This window comes from Ambystoma mexicanum, chromosome 6q (genome assembly GCF_040938575.1).
Source record: "Ambystoma mexicanum isolate Mex_15411 chromosome 6q, UKY_AmexF1_1, whole genome shotgun sequence".
NCBI lineage: Eukaryota > Metazoa > Chordata > Amphibia > Caudata > Ambystomatidae > Ambystoma > Ambystoma mexicanum.
In genome coordinates, this window is record NC_090937.1 from 990,997,531 (window position 1) to 991,019,369 (window position 21,839).

The following is a 21,839-nucleotide window of genomic DNA, read 5'->3' on the forward strand; positions in this document are numbered from 1 at the left end:
AGGAAGAAGGTGGTTGTTTGGTGGTCTGTGGCGATAAAAGGAGAGTATAGCTTGAGGGTTCTTATTAAGGTCATGTGGTCTCTAGCATCTGTGCCATGATGAATGGGCCATCATGTCCAAGCTGGTATTCCAAATGTATTCTTGAGTTGGTCGCATGCAAGACTGGCTGTGAAGCGTTTCCAACATTCTGGTTCTTGTTCTCATGTATTCGTTTTCCTAGGTTGTTTGTAGTGGTGTGTTCCATGAAGGCAGCATGGAGTCTCAGTAGGTGGCAAGGTAGCTTCAAATGAAGAATGTTTTAATCTGGCTTGTAGTCTTTTTCCCAGAGGGACTCATGGGTTGTTGATTCATATGCTACAGTGTGTGTAGTGGTGGTGTGGTGCTAGAAAGATAGTTCCCTTCTGATTTTGCCATCCTTCCATGTGTGTCCCATTGACACTGCACAGTGTCAAATGCTGAGGCCTGGGTAGCTTAAAGGTGCTAACACTGACAAGGCTTTACTGTTGTGGGGTATCTCTGTCCTAGAGTGGAATGTGAAAGGGTTAGGGTAGTATGTTTTAGTCTGGGCATTTAGGGATACCTAGACGTGAAGCAAAGGGGGCACAACATACAACAATGCAATGCCCTTTTTAAAGATGCTTATATATGAAAAGTATGTAAATACATTTCAAGTTGCAAGGCACCAGCTAGGCACAAAAGGTCACACATCCTCTGCATTTACCACATGCGTGCACAGACCACACCCCCCACCCAACTAATTAAGAGTCAACCACCACCCAACAATGGCTAGTGATGAGTGAACGTTTTTAGCCTTGCAAAGATTATAAAAATATAACATGTGAACATGCGCACTCAGTGTAAAAGAATGCAAGGACTTCAGTTAAGGGTATCTACCTTACTGTCACGATTCGCTCCCTTCGCTCCCGTTCCCACCACTTGGGGGCATGATTTGGGGTTTATTCCCTACTGGACGTTCCTTCCGAACCTTATGCTACAGTGCTGTGATGAAATGGGAGCGCTAAATCCTTATTTTCCAAGCTACTTCCCTTCCGGATCCATTCCAGGTTTTTGGCAGCCAGCATGCTGCTTTAATCAAATGACTATGCTTCCCAGAATGCCTGGCCCACAGCTGCATCTCCACCCTTGCAGGACAAGGCTGGGTGGAGTATAGGCAACACCTGTGGCTGCAGGTTCAGCAAGCAGCACACCTAAGGTGTGTGCTCGTTAAGCAGCTTTAAAAGCCTCCGTTTGGTTCAGTCCAGCGCTGGTCATTGATGCAGTGTTCCTGTTTGTGACTGGGCCCTTGTGCCTGGTTTTTAGCTTTGTGCCTAGTTCCAAGTTTCTATTCCTTGTTCCTTAACCCTGGATTTCGAATGTATGTGCTTAATTGATTTCCGCTTCCTAGATTCCCTTTCTGTATTCTTCCGTTTACAGGCCGCTTTTCTTAGTGCTTTCCCTTTTGGTACAGCCCAGTTTGCCTGTGTTCTATTTTTCTTTGACTTTGTCCTTTGCTGCTGTAAACCTTGATGCTTTAGTCTTTCCTCTTTAAAGATTTAGCTTCCTGCCTTTTTCCTTGGATGGGGGGGGGGGTTAGTTTGCCTTTATAATTTCGTTTTCCCTGCTCCTTTACTTTCTCTTGGAATCCATTCCATGTTTTCCCTTGCACTTCTGCATTTATTTCCCATTGATTATTAGATGTGGTGTGCTGTTGTAGCTAGCTCCTGTGTGAATGCCTATGTTTTCCTCACTATTCTGTAATCACTATTCCTACTTGCCCCTTGTCTTGAGTCTTATGTATTTAGTTATCCTCCCATTGCTGTTATAGCCTTTCTGGGTCCCCGTTTGATCAACAGGGTTCGTGGGCTTGCTGACATTCAAGTGGTATTTCTCGTCCTCCTGAGTACTGTTTTTAAGTTCTCTTATTCAATACCATCAAGAGTGTTAGCTCACAGATCCGGTCGTTGCTTGCCCTCTACGTGGGCTTAGCGCTGTCAGTACCTGTAACAGCAATTGTGGGTAAGGAGCTTGCCGACTTTCCTTGCAGTCATAAGGAGTTCCTGAGTGCTTACCCCACATCCCTTTTCATATATTTGTATTGTTGTCACACTCTATTTGCACTCCTGAGTTTTAGTATACATGAGTCTTGGTGCCTGTGTGCACGTTGTTTGATTCAACGCTATTCACTGTGTGATTTTGAGCACATTTCCCTTGCCATATTCACTACCTTTGTCCTCACCTGACACGGTCAAGGTGAAACAACATGCGAAGGTAAAGGGGAACACGTTCATGAAACATAACAATCGGGCAACTAAACGTGCCATCTAGAGGATACCAACAAGTAAGAACGATGCAATGCACTATCAGAGTGACACCCAAATATACGAACCACCACGGTATATAAAAAGAAAATGCAGATATGAAACATCAGTCTATAAAAACGAACCAAAAAAACAAAAAGTGCCTTCCCAGAGACATCCAGATATGGAACACGACAAAGCAAAATATACAGCAATGCAAAATGCTTTTTTAGTGATGCCCATTTGTGAGAGCAGCAGAGTACAACTTAGAATGAGTGCAATAAGCTTTCAGGGATAGGTAAATGTGAGACAGTATGTAAAACAACGCAATACTTTAGTTAGGGATAACTATGTGTAGCGTAAAATGTGGCGATACCCATTCATAGAAAACCTAGATATGACATTGTATAAAACTGCAATACAATGCATTGTCTTCGGGTGGACCTACATACGCGTTCAAGGCAATATCCTTTCACAGCAACACCTAGATATGGATGGATGTCCTTACATCTTCTAACATTCACTTTGTCATTAAAGGGGGGAGATCCCCCCTGTAACTTCTCTTCTTTTCTAACCCAAATAGGGTCTTCTTTGATCATTATAAGAGAGGCAGGGCATAACCGGATCTTAGCAGTGGGCAACACTGGTTGTCCTCAACAGCAGTCTTCGGCACCATGATCCTCTTCTTTGGGGTCCTGGCTCCAGTAAACCATGTGGGGTGGGGTGGGGTGTGGGGGAGGGGACAGCTGCAAGACCAGAAGGAAAGAAGGATTTGAGCAGCAGGAGCTAGAAACAGCTCCTGGGTATCTGGCATCACCCTAGTAAGCAGGAGCTACCTCTGGAGAACAAGGAGCTATTACATAACGTGACCCAACTCCAATATGAGATGCAAACTATAACTTTGTAACTATATACCCATTATGATTTACAGGTCTGCTAGATGTGCCCTAATGCTTATTTATAAACATTGCCAAACATACATAGTTAATTTCACATAGGTTTGTTTGTATTATGGCACCAGCTGGTCTGGGGAGTCAAATGTAGCTCCTGGTAGCTGTTTGTGTCAAGCCAGCTAGGCTATCCTAGGCTATAACCAGTGGCTAAATAGGTCCCAGCAATTTCGAACACTAATTTTTCCTGCATTCCTGTCTCCTTGCACTTTGAAATGATTGTGTGTAAGTTAGCATGTTGCAAAACACCCATAAATTAAAGTGAGAGAGGCATGGGGGCAATGTTATGATTATGTATCAATTATGTATTATTTGTAGATCAGAAATGACTAACAATAACACATCTACAGATGGAAAAGGCCTTCTCAAAGGAGGCCTGCAAAAAAAAAAAAAAACAGAGCTGTCAGCTATTCAGAGACTCGTGGGTTAGGCCATCAAAAAAATAAAATCACTGAGGCCGCAAATGTGTACGAAAACCACAAGCATGGTAGTCTGAGAAAAACGTAATCACTTGTGATCATTAGTTTACACGCAAAGCGAGCCTTTCATCTCCATACAATGACTTTACTGAAGTCTGATTCTGCTAGTGACAGTGCTTTGACCTCCTAAACGTTGCAGATTTTGCAGCCCGGAAGCGCATAGCCTAGCTGACACATCTAAAAAAATTATTTAAGTGCTTTGAGTCTATTGGTGGGGCTGGGATGAAGAAAAAAAAATCTAATTTCTGTTTTTTTTTTTAAATCATGCACGGATATTCACGTGTTTACAATTGGGTTAATTGTAAGTCCAGATAATTAGGTTTGCCCCATTTCTACATGTATGACTGATTTTTCAATGTGTCAAGAATGTCTCTCCTAGTGAAGACACGATCTCGGAACAGTTTTGCCAAAGATCGTGCAAGTAAGATAAAGTGCTTGCCTTTCAAACTACGCACACATACCAACTAGTTGTCACCTTTATTGGGGCAAATACACAACTATTTATCCTATTAAACACTATTACAAAAAGGTAAATACAAAAGGAACTTTGCTTGTTTCTAATTCTAATGGAATTGTCCCCAATGTATTGGGTTCCTCGCGCATTTTGTCCTTTTAGTGAGGTGAGCAGAGCAATACACATTTTTGGAATGCGGACCACAGGAGTGTGAGAAGACCCTCAAGCCCACTGTAAAAACTGGCATCTATAGAATAGCACAAAGATAAGAAAAAAAGTGATGAGCCAGTTTATGAGGTTGCAAAAAAGTGGGACATATATCCGGGACAAAAACGAACAGAAAAAAAATCTATACATAAAAACATGGGATTTAAAAGTAACATTGGTTATTGTTATTGGTATCTTTGACAATATTGTATCAAAGTTTTTACATTTTAAAAATCCTGTGGATATTCTTATTGTTTATGCAATCTGTTTTTGATTTTATTATAAGTTTCATGCGGATTGCCTATCCATTATTTTGTTGCATTGAAATGTTTGTTATCCTGAAATATAACTTTGTTGTTATTTAATTGTTCCTTAAAAGTTAACATTAACCCAGTAGTTTGACGCAAATATCATCATAAAGGCACTATAAACAGCCCAGTTTCTTGGAGCGGGCGACGGCCCAGGGCGCAGAGCTCAATAGCTCAGGAGGTGGGCGCAGTAAGGGGCCCACACAGAAAGCTGCCGGACAACTGATTAAGCAGCCTGCTGTGCCGGTGAGCGCTGCTCTATGTGCGGCTGGCTGATCTCTGTTGACTCGGAGATGACTGCGATGCATTCAGAGTATGCAAACAAAGGAATGCTTATTCCAAACGCAGCATGTGAGACACAACCTGCCTCCCTCATTCTTTGTGTTGCCAGCCTTTCAAGTGGGGCAATGTATAAGGGATTGCTCATTTAACAAGCCATTGTTTTTATACATTATGTGCTTAACATTTCAGTGTTAAGAACTGAACATGGGTCCTTTCTATTCACCAGGCCAGCACAAGTATCAGTTAGCTGATCAAACTTATGCAAGAGAATTAACGTGAATATTACTTTTTAGTTACATATGGCGCATCCCTGAGCAGGTTAACTCTAGTTTTCTTGCTTACGTATTCTATTGGCTGCTTTGGGACATGGACTAAAAGCATCCTCTCAGCATCAACAATCTTTTAATTATCTAAACAAGCCAGCCACTGCCTAGCGGGCACACCAGATGGCAACTCAATGTCAGTTGGCACCCTGATTAGGAAAGTGGAGTTCATTTTGTGTCACCATGCAGACAGTAGTCCATGGCAAATTAATGCAGTGATGTGTGCAGCAATGTTTTGTGCACTGCACAAGTCGCCACCCTGTTGGTTAATGGTGTCTATGTGGTGCTCCCTTTTGTCACAGCACATATACCTGTTTTTGTCTGATGTGCCAATGTCCATAGAAGAGCACACTGCACTGGTTTGTGCATTTGACTCTGACGACCATGCCATACTGTGCCCACACTTAAACACATAAAGCAATCAAAGAAGTTGCCTCAAATTGTAAATCCGCTAGGCCAAACACCCTTTGTACACTGCCACTCCATGATGTTCACTATGCCAGCACTAATAAGAGTTGCTAATGCCAGCTCTGTTAGATAAAGCACGTGCCTGCTCTTTTTTGTAGAAATAACCCCTGAGGCCTGTGCAACGGGAAGGAGGTAGTAGCTGAGGAACTGTGGGCCCTATACCATGAATCAGATGCCGGTTTTGTTTAAAATGCTTCATCAGCTTGCTACTTGTCAGGCTAAAGTTTGAAAGAGGTACAATCCTTTCTGTGCACTGTTTTTGGGTCTCTCTTGTGCAGTATCCTGCCCTGTCAGTAGATGGAATTCCCTAAAGATGTTTCTGTATTGGGGTTGGGCATGGCCACACTGAGACGCAGCCCTTCCTCCTCTAAAATTCTTCAGAAACAAGAAGCAAAATAGCCCTTGTACCCAATTTGAGTGGCTGATGGTGCAGCCATTTTATACTTGCATCCAAAAACGTACGCTGTCCAAATGAGCATGTATAGTTCATGGTTACAAACATTTAGGGTGAGTATTGTGAACCGTGATGTGAGCACCAAGCCACGCCTCAGTTATGCATTTAGAGATTCACACATACAATCCTTTTATCACAGACTTGTTTATCAAATATAGAGATCTCTGATCACTGTTATAGTCCTGAAATGCTCTGTGATTTGATGCAAAGTATACTGGAATCCTCATTGGTGCTATGTGTCCCCTGTCCCACTCTCAGAGAGGTATTTTTAAAGATTACAATAAGAGTGTACCAGGCTGTCCATCTTGGAACGATAACCTTCTATCAGAAAATAATTCATATGGTTAGTCTATTATTTCCCCTTGCGAAAAACAAGCGAGGTGGTACGAACAAAACACCTGCAACACAGGGCCAGGTCAATGGGCCCTCAGACCCCGATAGGCTGTTCACACCGCAGTGTGCCAGTACAGACAGTTTGAAACTGTATTCAGGCAAGGCCTTTCTTAAGAGCAGGTGACAGAAAAACCATTTACTTGGGCAGCAACAGCTGTGTTTTCACATTAGAATTCTTCTGTAAAGCGGGAGAGCAGGTGTAAGTGGATCTAGGTCACCTGGCCTAAGCACCACCCACCTTCTTAGCCCTGCCTCTTCCTTACTGCTCTTAACTCTTAGATCAAGGGCATCTCTCGCCCGGGCAGTCAAAGAAAAGGGCAATTCCTGTTTGGACCAGGAGGATCCAGGACCTGAACCCCTGCTAAGACAGCAGGTAAGCATGCACCAACATGTGTTTCCACCCTCTATCCCCACAGGCCATCCCCACCCTCTCTGGTCCCCCTGTGCTGTTCCCTTGTGCCCCCCCTTCCCGCACACAGGAGTCTGCCCTGCTACATTCTGGTTTCATCATCACCGTCTTGTGGCCAATGCAGATTTTACCTTTATGGACTTCATTGATTCACGGTGCGTTACCCTTTCTCAACTTTCATGCTGGACTTCCTTTTGCATCTTGAACTCATGGTGACCCTTTATCATGCTGTTCCCATCTTCTTCTGCAATTGTATTTGCTCTCCCCTCTTGCTTCTCCACTTTTTGACTGCTTACTCTCTGTTCTCTCCTCCCCTCTCCCTTTTCCTATCTCCTCCCCTTATGTTCTTCTACGCACTTACTCTATCAGAATTCTCCCTGGATCTAGTATGATAGCAACCTCGTCTGTCGCTCGCCCCTCCCCTTACTGCCTCCCCCCCTCCAGCACTATCTGAAACGTTGTCAGGCCTAGTACAATAGTCACTTGTTTTGTTCCTCCCCTCCCTTTCTGCACCTCTCTCCCTCACCTTTTGTTTTTCTCCGGCTCTACCAGAAATGTCGTCAGGCCTAGTACGGTAGTCGCCTGTCTGTTTCCATTTCCTTCCCACTCTCCCCCTCCCTTCCTTATCTATGTCTTAGCTCTTGCACTATCTGAAATGTTGTCAGGCAGAGTACCATAGTTAATTTCACATCCTTACTGTTCATGGCCTGTAAGAATGTCATTGTTTTCCCTTGTTCCCTCCCTTGAAGCGCTTTGAAACATATTGTGTATAGGCACTATATAAATAAAGTACTTGAATTGCAATGGAATGAAATCAGCTTCATTGATATAGCAATTATTTATTCATATTGAGGAGGGGTTTTGTCAGATGACAGAGGTGTAGTTTGGGAGTGACATATGTGTTACATGTGCAGGGGCAGCACTACAGTATGTCGGGGAGGTGGTAGCTCACTTGGAATTTTCCATTGACACGCATAGGACATGAAACGACGCTGTAAGATTATCTGACTAAAACGGGACTTTAATAATCATAGGATTGCTACTAGTGCCGCAGAGCTACAGCTATCAGGGGGTCTGGCGCATGCGTTCGTTTCACATCTGGCTTAGCGGCTGCTGGCTCCGTTAGATACTTCAGGGGAGATACGAGGGCGACACGTCGCAGTGGTGCTTACAGAGCGTACCGGAGGAACAGGGACTCACCATGCTGCCTATCAAAGCGAAGTTTCTCCTCTTAACAAGCGGTCATCTGAGCCTTCGTCCCCCCGCCCCCACCACCACCCACAGCTCATATACCGATCTCCTGACTGTGCTGACTCTTGTTAAGGGAGCAGGAAGTAGTCTAATATGAGTCTGTCAAACACGCGGTGGCCATCTTGCAATGTATGTTTTCTGTTGTAACATTGTGCAGCGGATCATTCATGTAATATTAACACTTTAAAATTAATTTCCCGTATAGTTGTATTTTCTAAAGATCGTTATTATGACTATCCCATACAAATAAGTGATAAACGTCTAAACAAAAATGTTATTGAGAGAAATACAAAGTATATATTTAAGTTTAATAATATGTATGCAGGCTGTATCGTCTGTATACTGTGTAGAAACATATCTATACTATAGTGGTCGCTTTCTTTTCCGACAGTCTCTCTAACGAGGATCTATTCTACGGTATTGGTAGTCATTTTCGCTTCAAATGACCACAACTCCCAGCCTATTCCATTGGTAGGACCTCGGCGTGTCTTCCTCCTTGGGCTATACTACGATTCAGTCGCGGGGGGGAGGTGGCATTCGTTTTAAATGATCTTGATCTCAATAATGACAATTCATTATGTCTTTAGAAAAGAATGAAACGCCTCTAAAGGAATAGTTCTATTTCGTGTATCTTCTAGCCGCTGTTTTCTCATCACGAACACTGTCGGAATTCTTCGAATCGACCTTCCCGATTCCATGGCAACCAGAAACAAACTTTTTGAGTGACAGCATAAGAGCGCCGGGAAAGGCAAGAATAGGGGTGGCTGGAGAAGGTGAGCTTCCAGGACAAATCTTTACATTTTGACATTTTCCTATGTTCTCCATTTTGATTTTTCAACCTGCCTATTTTTTCTACTTTCTCTGCAATAAACATCTAATATTAGACAATGAGAGAGAAATCAATCTCGCTGATAATATCTTACTGACTAAAGTTCGCAAAACCCGGTAAATATACTGCAGTTCACAAACCCGGTGTAGTGGCCTTCAATGATCACAGGACACTCGTGTAATAGGAAAGGGTATTTATTCAGCACCTGATACATACACGGTAACAGCAGGTGGATGAGTCCAGGAACAGGGGTGGGGGCATTACTCACTGTTCAGTTCCTGTTGCCCAGGGCAGTTGCCTTCACTACTGGATATGGGTGCTGGGGAATTGGTATCCCCTATTACCTGGAGTTCCCACTTGTTGCCCAGGGCAGTTGCCTTCACTACTGGATATGGGTGCTGGGGAATTGGTATCCCCTATTACCTGGAGCTCCCACTAGGCTGTCCTTCAGCCGTGGCATTACGCTCAGAACCCCCCTACCTAGCTCTAGAATCTCCAGACATACTTCCACCAGACCTTTGAGACAAGGTTACTCGAACATGATTCGCACTCCCAAGACAAGGAAAGCCTGCACCGGTGGCGCTAACTTTCCCACGATCGCCGCCTACCACTGGAATGCCCTTCCCACACACCTAAGAAAGATAACTTTCCGCAAATCAATCAAAACCAAGCTTTTCGTTTAAATTGTATGAGTCCGCTATTTTGTGTTGTAATAAGGACAGAGATGCATAATTTAAAACAAAGTCTGCTATGTAAACTCTATTCATGTATGTAACTCTTGTATCTGCATATGAAGTCACCCACTGTCAATGTACCTGTGCCTAAGAGACCACTGTGTCACAAGTCACCACTAATTCAAAATTCTTACAAATCTCTTGTAACAGCGCCTCAATGCCTCTGGGCTGCAAGTGCGCTATACAAATGGAAATAAATAAATAATCTTCAGGGGTGGTAGATCTTCACCTGAGGGCTGATTTCCCCCATGAAGGAGGAGCGCCGAGGCCTGACTGTATGCTCTGGCCTCGCTCCACTTCTGGCGCAAATCTGTTGCTTCACGTGCAAACTCTCGCAAGATCTTGCTGCCTTATTTTTCCATTACCCAGCGTTTCCAATTTAAACCTGTCAGCCTCCTGGGACTCCAAATATGGTGATGGATAGTTTTGGAGGGTCCTTCAATTAAATTACATTTCTGTAGGAAGAGAGCAGTATGTAAACAAAACTATTACTAAGAGTGACTGTGGAAGGAAAGCTGACGAGCCAGATACAGTTAATAACTTATTTCTTATATGTTAAGAAGGAGCGGGGGAGAGAGGTGACCAGTGGCAGTGCCGTTAGCTGTCGCTCTCCCCAACTGTCACCTTTTGAACGTTGAGTGGTTCACACGGGTCTCAGCAGAGAACCCACAGATGCAACACATCTTCCTCGTTTGCATTAACAACATCAATAACAAAACTTTAGTACATTATATAATCCATGCATTTCATTAGCGAGCCCCTCAACAAGGGTCTTCTTTTACTGCTAGTTTGCACCACATGCTCCTCCTCATCTTGAGCACACTTCTCGCTGTCTCTTTGTACTTCATTCGTCTCAATTACAGGACTATTCTTCGGTTCATTCTGTCTTTTATCCTTTGACCAAATCCTGCCACGGACCACTCATTCCACCCTCCCTTGCACTTCTACCACCATGACTTGGTACAATCCTATTCATGTTCCATCTGTCTCCATTATCCAACTGCACACAAGTTCCTCTGCACTCTTTCACCCTTTTTGGACTTGAAAATCTAGACAATCCCTTTACCATTCTTCCAGGTAATTTCACTCTTATCCAATACCCTCTTTGTATACCAATCATTTTCGCTCCTCGTTTGTTATCGGTATATCCTTTCTGCTCACTTTGTTTATTTCGTACTCTGTCATGCAACTGTCTCTGCATCTCCTCAATACACTTATATTGTCTTCCTTCACCCTTGAAGCATCCTGGACACAACCTGTGGCAAGGCAGCCTCCCTCGCATTAACTGAAAAGGAGTCCCCTCTGTTAAACTGTGAGGACTAGTTTGGTATGAAACAATGCATTTAACCAACTCCTTTTCAAGTTCCAATTATTTTGTATACAAATCTCAACCAATTCTTTCAACCTTCTATTAAATATTTCTATCATGCCATTACCCTGTGGGTGGTATAAGGAAATGTTCCACACCATGATTACTTCAAAATTATACCATCTTTTTTTTTTAATTGACCTGCATTGTCTGATACATATTTGTCTGGTGCTCCCTCTTTAGCAAATACCTTCTCTAACAGAATCTTCACATTCATAGTATTCACCTCACTCATGGGTTGAACAATTGGCCACTTGGAATAATAATCCATCACACTTCCCAAATATCTACAATCATCTGGTAACACTTGGAATGGTCCTGCTATGTCTATGGCAAATCTTTTTCATGGTCCTACTGGAAAATCCACTGAAGTCATGGGACTCGCTCTTGTGCTTAGTACCTTATCACTATTCTGACACGGAACACATAACTTCATGACACTTTCTATCACAATCCATATGCAGGCAGCAAAAGTCAGCTCTGATTTTCCTCTCCATAGCCGATATACCCAAGTGTCCTTCATGCGCAACTTTAATTACTCTCAGCCTCAATGATCTGGGAGGAATAAACACCTCACCTCTCAAAACACATTCTCCTCGAAAAAAATCTCATCTGCTATTTTCTTCATTGAACTCGATTCCCCTTTTAATCTCATTTTTAGAAATCACTTTTTCCCCAGCCATCCAATTTCTGTACCAATTTGCTCTTCACTTTCAATCCAAGCAACCTCGCTTTCAGAATTGACTAGATCACTAGTTACGTACGTTGGTAGCTGTCATAAACAATCAACTTGTACAGTATCTCTTTCCAGAATGTATTCTATTTTGAACTTGTATCCTTGTAGTTTGAACACTATTTTCTGCACTCTAGCACTGAGATTCATACCTCTACCTGAAGCCAATACATGTAATAACGGCTTATAATCTGTTTTAATAGTAAATTTTGTTCCCACAAAATTATTTTGAAATGTTCCACAGCCCAGGTTCATGCGAGGGCCTCCTTTTCGGTTACTGAATACTTCTGATCACCTTCCGTTAGGGTTTTTGATGCATGTGCTACAATTGATAACCGAAAACTGTCCTTTTGTGATAATGTTGCACCCAAACCATAGCTACTCACATCCACTGCTAACACACATCTTTTCCCACTCTCAAATGTTTTTAGTGGTACTGCCACTTTAATTTACTCTTTAATCTCCTTAAAACATTTATGTTCGACTTCAGACAACTCAAATGCAGTTCCCTTCATGAGTAATTTCTTTAAATGCTCTGTTTTGTGTGCAAATTGATCCACAAATCTTGAATAAAACTCAGTTAGACCTAGAAAGGACCTTAACTCTTCTACATTCGCCAGAACAGGTGCTCCTTGGTTGGCATGACTATGATTCTTTTTAGGTTTAATACCTTCACTCGAAATGCTGTGTCCTAAATACTCTACCTCTTCCATCGTAAATGTGCATGTTGCTGCTTTCAGCGTCATCCCATTCTTTTCCAAAATGATCAACACTTCCTTCAAAATTTTGTTATGCTCCATCTCATTGTTGCCATAGATCAACACGTCATCCTGAAATGTTCCCACACCACTTCACCCCTTAAATAAAACGTGCATTATTCTCTGGAACACTGAAGAGGCACTTACTAAGCAAAATGGCATTCTTTTAAATTGATACAAACCATAAGGTGTTCTAAAAGCTGTTATTTATTTTGAATTCTTATGTAGCTACACTTGATGATATGCACTAGTCATATCCAAGGTGCTGAACATTTTAGCCTCACCCATAAGGTCTAACATTTCTTGCAAATTGGGCAAAGGATGACAATCAGCAACCACAAACACATGCACATTCCTTTAATCAACACACATTCTCAACCTTCTGTCAGATTTTCTTGTCAGAGCCACAGAGGAAGCCCATTTTGAGCTCTCAATGGATTCAATGATGTCATCCTTTACTATTTCCTCTAATAGTAATTCCAAATATTTTTCTACTGTTATTGGTACCTTTCGCGCCTTAGTTCGTACAGGCCTGCACCTTCTTTCAATTATCTCATGCTCAAATTTACTTAATATGCCCAAGTCCTTTGTGAATAACTTGGGATAGTCATTAATTATTCCTTGTGTTACGCTATTTCTTAAACACAACACCTGTTCTTCTTCTCCCGGATGTAACTTAATTTCTAATTCCCCCTGTTGAATCCAACCAAGAATGGGTGCACCTGAAATCGCCATATAAACCTTAGCTTGTGTTTTCCTTCAATTATATTCAATATCACTAAACACATAACCTAAAATATCAATCTTTCCTCCTCCATATCCTCCTGGATGATTATCGGACTTAAACACTTTGCACTCCCCAAACACATCTTTAAAGTCATCAAGTCCTCAAATGGTGTACTTGGAACACAAGTCCGCCATTACTCTATTCATGTGTCCATCAAACAAAACCGAACACCCATGTCTCTCACGATCGTCCTGATCTGGTCCTCCATTTATCATCAGAATGTAATCCCTCACTTCATCCTCTCTGCTCACAACATTTCCTTCAATATAGTGTATCTTGTTCTTATGTCTCATCTTCAACAAATCTTCGGAAAATGACTGCTTCGTCCACAGTTTGAACAATATTTTTCTAACGCTGGACATTCATTGAAGTTTGCAAGATGATCTTCTTCGCCACATCTAAAGCAATTTCTCCTGTCGCTCCTAGATTGATGCACGTATGAGCTCTGTACATCTCTTCTACCTATTTGCTTCTCATTTCTTGCTGGCCCAATGGCGCACAAGTCATCTTTCTTTTCTCGTTCAGGCACCTTAATGCTTAACTCTGATGCTTCAATACTCCTAGCTATCTCTATAGTAGAGTGCAAGTCTGGATTAGGTCACGTCCATAGTCTCTCTCTAATTTTCTTGTTATAATCATTCATTAATATCTGGTCATGCAAAACTTGCTTAGGTGTTATTTTTCAAAGACACACCTTGCAGCCAGACCTCATAAGGCCCCCACATAATCATCAATGCCTTCAGTAGGCATCTGTTTTCTTGAATAAAAATAAAAGCATTCAAGTACTATATTAGTCTTCTCCACAAATCTTTCTTCCAATCTTGAGATCCATATGGTAAATCAATCTTTTTCCTCTTCCTCCCGACCTGGAAGTAGATGTTTCATTATCGAACAGCTTCTGCTCTTATGGCTGCCTTCAACAATGACAATGTTTTCAATGCTCACAGTTCCTGCCCATCCTGAGCATCCAAATATGCCTTAAAGAGTTCTCTCCATAATTCCCATTTCATGCTGGGATTCCCTGTAGATGAAAGAAAGGGCACTAGAGGTTGAACATACATTCTTAATTTCCTACCTGCAATTGTTCGGTTTTCTTCCATATTTTAATAGGGAAACTTCCTTATTTATTCACAAATCTTCTCTTATTCTTCCTGGAAAATAACCACATCTCCTCTGCTAAATAACTACAATGAAATCCTTCACTTCAGCCCCTCCATTCTTTCCCCCTTTATTGCTCCTTATCGACCTAGAGAGTGTAGTTGAAGTTTCAGGGCCTCACAGGGTTTATTTCCTCCTCATATGAACCTTTCAATTTGGAGTTTAAGCACGCCAGCATGCAGAGCAGTGCGAAAAAAACACAGCTCACTTACCACTGCCGGTGTGCTCTTCACATCCCATCCTCATCGCCACTTGTGGAAGGAAAGCTGACAAGCCAGATACAGTTAATAACTTATTTATTATGTGTAAAGAAGGAGCGGGGGAGAGGTGACCACTAGCTCTCGCTCTCCCCAACTGTCACTTTTCAAACGTTGAGTGGCTCAAGCTGGTCTCAACAGAGAACCCGCGCGAGCTGCAGATGCAATAGTGATGACTGTTTGTTCCGAGGATGGTCGCATTACACTTATCAGCAAAGCGCCCCATGTGCATTGCATAAATAGTAACATCCCCCCTCCCATTCGGGAGATGAATTGTCCAGAACAGTTCTTTTCTTTGCATTCTGAAACTTGCAGTCCTGGTTTTATAATGGGTAAATCAAGGAATACCATTTTCAGATTGCAAAGAAAAAACAGATATGTAGTGTCATCCACCAAGTGGAATTGGGCATGTAGCATATATGAACGCAAGACTTTTTCAGTTAGCCTTTATGTTATAATTCCCTCTAGCTGAAAAACATTCATTGGTTTCCAGCACCTGAGGTTTTTGGGCCTTTGTTTTTCGTTGTACTTTCAGTGAAGTAGCAAGGTTACAATGGGCTCTAATGCAGGTAATGAAAATGTATTGATCGGATGCCTCCTCCTGTCAGACATCAGCAGCATTATACAATTATTGTGTTGTGTTAACTGATACATATATTCAAGTAAAACATACAAACTTATTTATGTATAGCTTTGGAATCATTCTACTGATTAAAGGGCTTTAATCATTAATGAAGTCACGCCCACCAGTATTCAAGCATTTGACTTCAGATTTCAGAAACCGAAATATTACTTACCGGCAAACTTCATTGCTTCTAGTTCAACTCTACTTTGTCCCAGTAGGAACCCTTCTTCTATTTCTTTTTCCTTCCACCCTTGACCCTTTATGTCCCACCCCCTCCCCATGGCATATAACTCCCCCTTAGCCCGACCAACCCTATTAACCATAACCAAGTCATTGCCCCATTCAGCCGTGTCAATTAAAATAAAATGTCGGGAGGTAGAGGTTGGACAAAAGTACTGGGATGAGGAAGAGTTGGACTAGGCGTAATGAAGATTACAGGTAAGTAATCCCCACATTACCTCCACGTCCCTCTTCATTGTCCCAGAACATATTTATGAGAGATACCAATCGGATGTGCTGATCGGGAGTAAAGGAACACACAAGCCACAAAGTTATGTGCAGCACCCAGCACCACTTTAATAAATGCAACAATAGAGAGCCCAACCAAGATGTTGGCTCCTCCGTGAGCTCCTTGCAGAGCTTCCATAAATCCTGCAAAATCAGAAGCCTGAGGTGGGAAACACAACTACCCGACGTCGGAAACGGTTTTGCTAAGCTCCACCGATCCCAACGAGGTGTCCACAGAGTTACAGAGAGTCTGACCGACAGGGAACCTGCAGCACGGGAAAATGGCCCTGATTCTGATGGAACACAATTAGTCGGCCGTCAAACTGAAAAGAGTACTAGGCGAACACCCAAGGCTGAATAGAGGACACGCAGAGCGGATCTCTCCCAGCAGCAGCCCTGCAGCCTGCGGTGGTGGATGTGCGCCCAGCAGACGTTCCCACCCGTGGTGCCTGAACTATACCACACGGCCGCTCTCGCACCCATACACAACGCGGGACGCATAGACATTGCCAACAACTGTGCCGCAAGTCCCCCGCTGCGGGGGGCAGACCAGGACCACACCGTTCCCCACAACCAGCAGTGCTGTCCAACCCGGCTTGGATCCCCCAGCCATGCAGCCAAGAAGAATCGGGGCTCTGCACGGCTGGGGCATCGAAACTAGCTGCCACGCCAGTAGCCGCTAAATAGTCGCGAACGGAGCAGAGGCAGTAAGAAGCCTGCTCCGATCTTGGACATATGAGCGATTCTCCCCTCCAAACGTGGCAGAGGGACCCCAGACTGCCATCAGGGAACATCCATGAGGCGCAGAGACTGTGACTGCGAAAATCCTCCAGCGGCACCCCGGTGAACACTGTTGCAGCCATCCAAAGAGCGCACGTAGGTGGCGGTTTGGGGGGAGTGAGCCAGCCGTGCTAACCCCACGCAGGCCATAAACGAATGGGCCGGCACAGCACGCAGTACGGTACGGCCCTCGGGACCCCGACAGTTCAACACACCCTCTGATCGGTTGTCACGCCCCCCCCCCTGGGCGCACCGGTCAACCACTCCTGGTTCCGGGCTGGAACATACATGAAATTGTAGTGTCCCCCCTCTGAGTACTGCTGATCAACAGAACGTGCCACCCTGAGGCCACTGGCTGCAAACACGCCAAACCGCATGACTAACACAGCTGAGAAAACAGACCAGAGTACAATCACACGTGGCCTCCGACAGCAGGGTGCAGTGTCCAGTGAGAGAGTGGGTCTTGAGATCAATGCTACAAAAAACGACTCAGTGACTGGCCACCAGGGGGCTCGCGGATGTGGTCTGACTTTGCGTGAGCTCCGCTACTTTGGGTCCCTAGGAGGAATTGAGCCTCCACTTTGACGACCCCCCCAAGATTCTACGTCGGTGTGCCGCCAGCAGAGGACCCCCCCATCTGTTCGGTCGAAAACGGCCCCTGCAAACCAGAGATATACATCCCTCAAAAAGACGTCACACATAACGGCTTCGCGGCCCGCTCGCAGGAAACTGCGCAACAGTCGGAAGCGGACCCTAGGCCTGCCGAACGGAGAAAACCTGAAAGACCCTGAACCCAGGCCACGGGATTCACACTCCCGGCGACGTTCCTCGCCGCAAAGGGGACGGGACAGCCTCGGTCGGGTCGGCGGAGCCTCCGAAGAGCGGGACCGGTCTCGGCCCTGAGACAGCACTGAGCGGGGAGACGGTAGGCCCATTCCATCTACCCCGTGAACAACGGCGCCACCACCACGCAGCAGCGGTTTGGACCCCTCTCGGCCTGAATGTTTCGCCCTGCACAAGAGGAAAACACCTCCAAAGCGTTGCCAGACCTGAACGCTGCCTAAAGGGCACCCCGGGTAACCCATACGCAGTACCCATGCCCCGTACCTTGGGCACATCAATAAACGCACAACAGACATATCTCCCAACACCTAATTTACAGAGAACGTCGACATCGGAGTGCAGAGGGTAGGGCCCCCGACCCAGGGGCGTGTGCCTCCACTGCCCCCTACTCCATCTCCCCATCGAACAGCATTGGTGACACTAAGGAGCTTTGGGAGAACCAATGGACATTAGGGAGAAACTAGCCACATTCTCCTACGTCCCGACTTCATCCGAAAACTGTGCCCATACCATGCCGAACCCAAATCCCTCGGGAAGTGAATCCCCAGCTACCAAAGGGGACATTGCCGCCTTGCTGGGCGAAATAAAGAATGTGGGCGCCATCATTGGCTCCAAAATTGACAAGATTACCCAACGTCTAGATACCATGGAGGAGAGGCTCGAAGGGGTCGAGAACAACCAAGCGTCCATAGACACTCTTTAAACGCAACTCGACCAGCGGATGACCGAACTGGAGCAACGAGAGGAGAGCTTCAAACTCAAGCTTGATGACTTGGAAAACCAAGAGAGGCGGAACAATCTGAGGATTTTCGGAATCCCGGAACGAGAAGGGGAGACTGAGAGCGATCTGAAGAACACCCTGCACGAAATCATCAAACTCTTAGTCGCCGACGATGCATTTGACGAACCTAAGACAGAGAGGATACACAGAGCCGGAGGGCACCCAGGCAGATCAAGATCTGTCCTTGCTCGATTTCACCGCTTTCAGGACAAAACACGAATCCTCGAGAAAGCAAGAGGCAGCGACTCAATTACCCTCCAAGGATCCCGAATCTCGATATATCAGGACCTATCATCCATGACCGTGGCACTTCGACGCATGTGCGGGCCTATCACCAAACAGCTGAAAGAAAAGAACATAAGATACAGGTGGGGGTACCCCTTCTCTCTGTCCTTTGAATACGACGGAAACAAAATCAAGCTAAGCTCAGAGGGGGAGATCAAGACGTACATATCTGACCTCCTTGGATCAAGCGCAGAGGGACACGATCGGGGAGATCCGCGTCACGAAGAAAGAGGATGGCGTATACAGGGCCCCAGAAGGAAAGGTGTCAAGGGATCGAGGAAATTTCGGAGAGGTAATACCCCCCCAAGGGGGGGGAGAACTGATGATCCACAACACTGGTAAGACGACATATACTCTAATACATGTGTGCGTGGCCCGAACTGTGTAAGGATGTCTAGGCTCAAAAGAAATTCGGACCATGTAAACAATGGTGGGGGGTGAATGGGGGCTCAATCAAGATTATGATGTTATAATAATCTTGGGGACCCAATTCGACGGTCCCTAAAGGTGGTTCGATGCAGGACCAGAGTCTTTATCTGGGTCCGCATGGACCCCGTCAATGTGGGGAGGGTGGGGGGGTTGGGCAGACAAGAAATGTACAGAGGATGAATCGGCAACACAAAGGATCACTCAAGACAATGTGAGTCCTTATGACCAATATACTCACTTGACAGGGGTCTCGAATCCACAACCGAAATACTCTGATAATGGCACCAATTGAAGAACAGAAGGGTGGGGAGTCCCTAAGGATAGGAACACTTAACGTGAAAGGCCTCAATTCGCCGACCAAGAGATCACTAGTGGCAAGGGAATTCCACAGATCTCAAATAGACATTCTCCTTCTACAAGAAACAAAGTTTGCCAAGGGGGGAAGGAGAGAGGAATACTTAGAAAAAGAAGGGGAAAGGAATTCTGGGGCTCGGGCCCACTCAGGAAAGGCGGAGTCGGAATCTTGATCAAGAAAGGAATCAACTTCGAAGTGGATAAGACCTGGTCCGATGTAAGCGGGCGGACTCTCTTGATATCTGGGACAATCGCAAAGGTCAAAGTAACAGTCGTGGTAATATACTCCCCCAATGCAGGACAAGCCAAGTTCCTAGAAAAGACAATACCCAAAATAATGTTGGAGGCATCCGGCCAGGTTGTCATTGGAGGAGACTTTAACCAGTGGGCAGACCCGACCAAAGACTGGGAACCGGGCAACCCTGAGATAAGAAGCCAAGTTAGAAGTGAACGTACTGGACTTTCAGACATAATGGAGATATATGACCTGCAAGATGTGTGGAGAATTAAACATCCTGATGAAAGAAGCTACACATTTTACTCCAATCCGCACAAAACATTCACCAGGATTGATTACCTGTACCTCACCAAGGACCTCCTCGACACCACAACACTATCTGAAATAGTTCCGATAACATGGTCAGACCATGACATGGTCCTATCAGATATAAGGTGGGCAGACTTGCTTGTTTCAGGAGGGAAGTGGCGCTGTAATGAAAGCCTGTTGAAAGATTCAGTATTTAAAATTGAAATGGCAACTGAAATGGAGGAATACTTCAAACTGAATAACAATGGGGAAGTCTCCAAGCAGACAATATGGGAGGCGAGTAAAGCCACCTGGCGAGGCATCCTGATACTAGAAGGATCTACCAAAAAAAGAGAGAGAAAGATCATTGAGCACAGACTTAGGTCTGGAATATGCCAACTGGAAAGTGAGAACAGGGAACACCTGGGCATGGACCGCGACAACATCAACATAGCACAACAAAAAAGGGAAGAACTCAGACTATTGGAGCATGAGCAAATTGCGCGTAAACTCCGATTCCTCAAACAGAAATTCTACGAGAAGGGGGACAAGGCCGACGTGCTATTGGCAGCCAGACTCAGGGAACAAAGGGTAGAACGGAAAGTGAAAGAGATAATTGAAGAAAACCCTACGAACCCCCCAACCCCCCACACTATCCCGGAGAGTTTTGCCAACTTCTACGAGGCGTTGTACACCTCGGAAGTGACTCCAGGGCAATCAGATACAGAACACTAACTTTCCCAGATAGATATGCCCAAAATCTCGTGCCCCGAAACTGAGCTCTTAGAATCTCCGATATCCGAACCTGAAGTCCAAGAGGCAATTAAAAGACTAACTGTAGGCAAATCCTCTGGAGAGGATGGTTATACCACTGGGTTTTATAAAACCTTCAGCGACCAACTAACACCTTTCCTGACGGAGCTCTTTAACGAGATATTAGAAACAGGGACGGCCCCTGACTCCTTTACGAAGGCTCTCATAACAGTGATCCCAAAGGAAGAAGGAACCCCAAACTTTGTGGTTCATACCGCCCAATTTCATTGCTCAACTTGGATGCGAAAATCTACACCAGGGTATTAGCCGCTCGATTGGAAGTACTGATCCCTCACCTCATACACAATGACCAAGTCAGATTTATATTGGGTAGGCAAGGGGCTGACAACATGCGCAAGACGCTACATCTCATCCACTCATCACCAGAACTTCCAAGTGACCCTGCCCTACTGTCAATAGACGCAGAAAAGGCTTTTGATAGAGTGGAGTGGGAATTCTTGAGGGCAGTCCTTCGCAAGGTGGGGATAGGGCCGAGATTTAGGAAAGGGATACAAGCAGTATACACATCCCCAACGGCATCCATCTCTGTTAATGGGGAGTATTCCAGATGGTTTGAAATGGACGGGGTACTAGACAGGGGTGCCCCCTCTCTGCAATACTTTTTGCGCTCTCCCTAGAACCCCTGGCCCAAAAGATACGATCCGACTCCAGAATAGAAGGCATGCGATTGGGAACAAAAGAATATAAGATGGCACTCTATGCTGATGACATACTTTTACACATTACCAACCCCTCTGTATCTGTCCCCAATGCTCTCCAACTATTAGAAGATTATGGCAAACTCTCCGGGTTTAAGGTGAACAAGACTAAATCAATATTGTTCCCTTTGCAAGGAACGAAAGAGGAAAACGAAACTAAGTTCTTGCCCTTAGGCCTCAAACTCGAACACTCTACCTTTAAATACTTGGGCATCCAGATCACCAAAAACATAACAGACCTATATGAAGCCAACTTTCCTCCCCTCCTCCAGAGCTT

At 44.7% G+C, this 21,839-nt stretch overlaps 2 protein-coding genes across 3 annotated transcripts in view; one reads left to right on the forward strand and one right to left on the reverse strand.

The window, feature by feature from the left end:
- UFSP2 (UFM1 specific peptidase 2) overlaps window positions 1-8,341 on the reverse strand; it is a 356,824-nt gene extending 348,483 nt beyond the window's left edge. The window contains exon 1 of one of the 2 annotated variants that reach the window (XM_069631513.1): window positions 8,225-8,341. In XM_069631513.1, the coding sequence (XP_069487614.1) occupies window positions 8,225-8,227 (3 nt within the window). In that variant the 5' untranslated portion in view covers window positions 8,228-8,341. The remainder of the gene's footprint in view (window positions 1-8,224) is intronic. The other variant, XM_069631514.1, reaches the window with a different exon arrangement.
- A 581-nt stretch (window positions 8,342-8,922) lies between these two features.
- The window catches only part of CFAP96 (cilia and flagella associated protein 96), a 321,028-nt gene continuing 308,111 nt past the window's right edge, over window positions 8,923-21,839 (forward strand). Inside the window, exon 1 of the mRNA XM_069631516.1 lies at window positions 8,923-9,048. The gene's annotated coding sequence lies outside the window, so the exon portion shown is untranslated. The remainder of the gene's footprint in view (window positions 9,049-21,839) is intronic.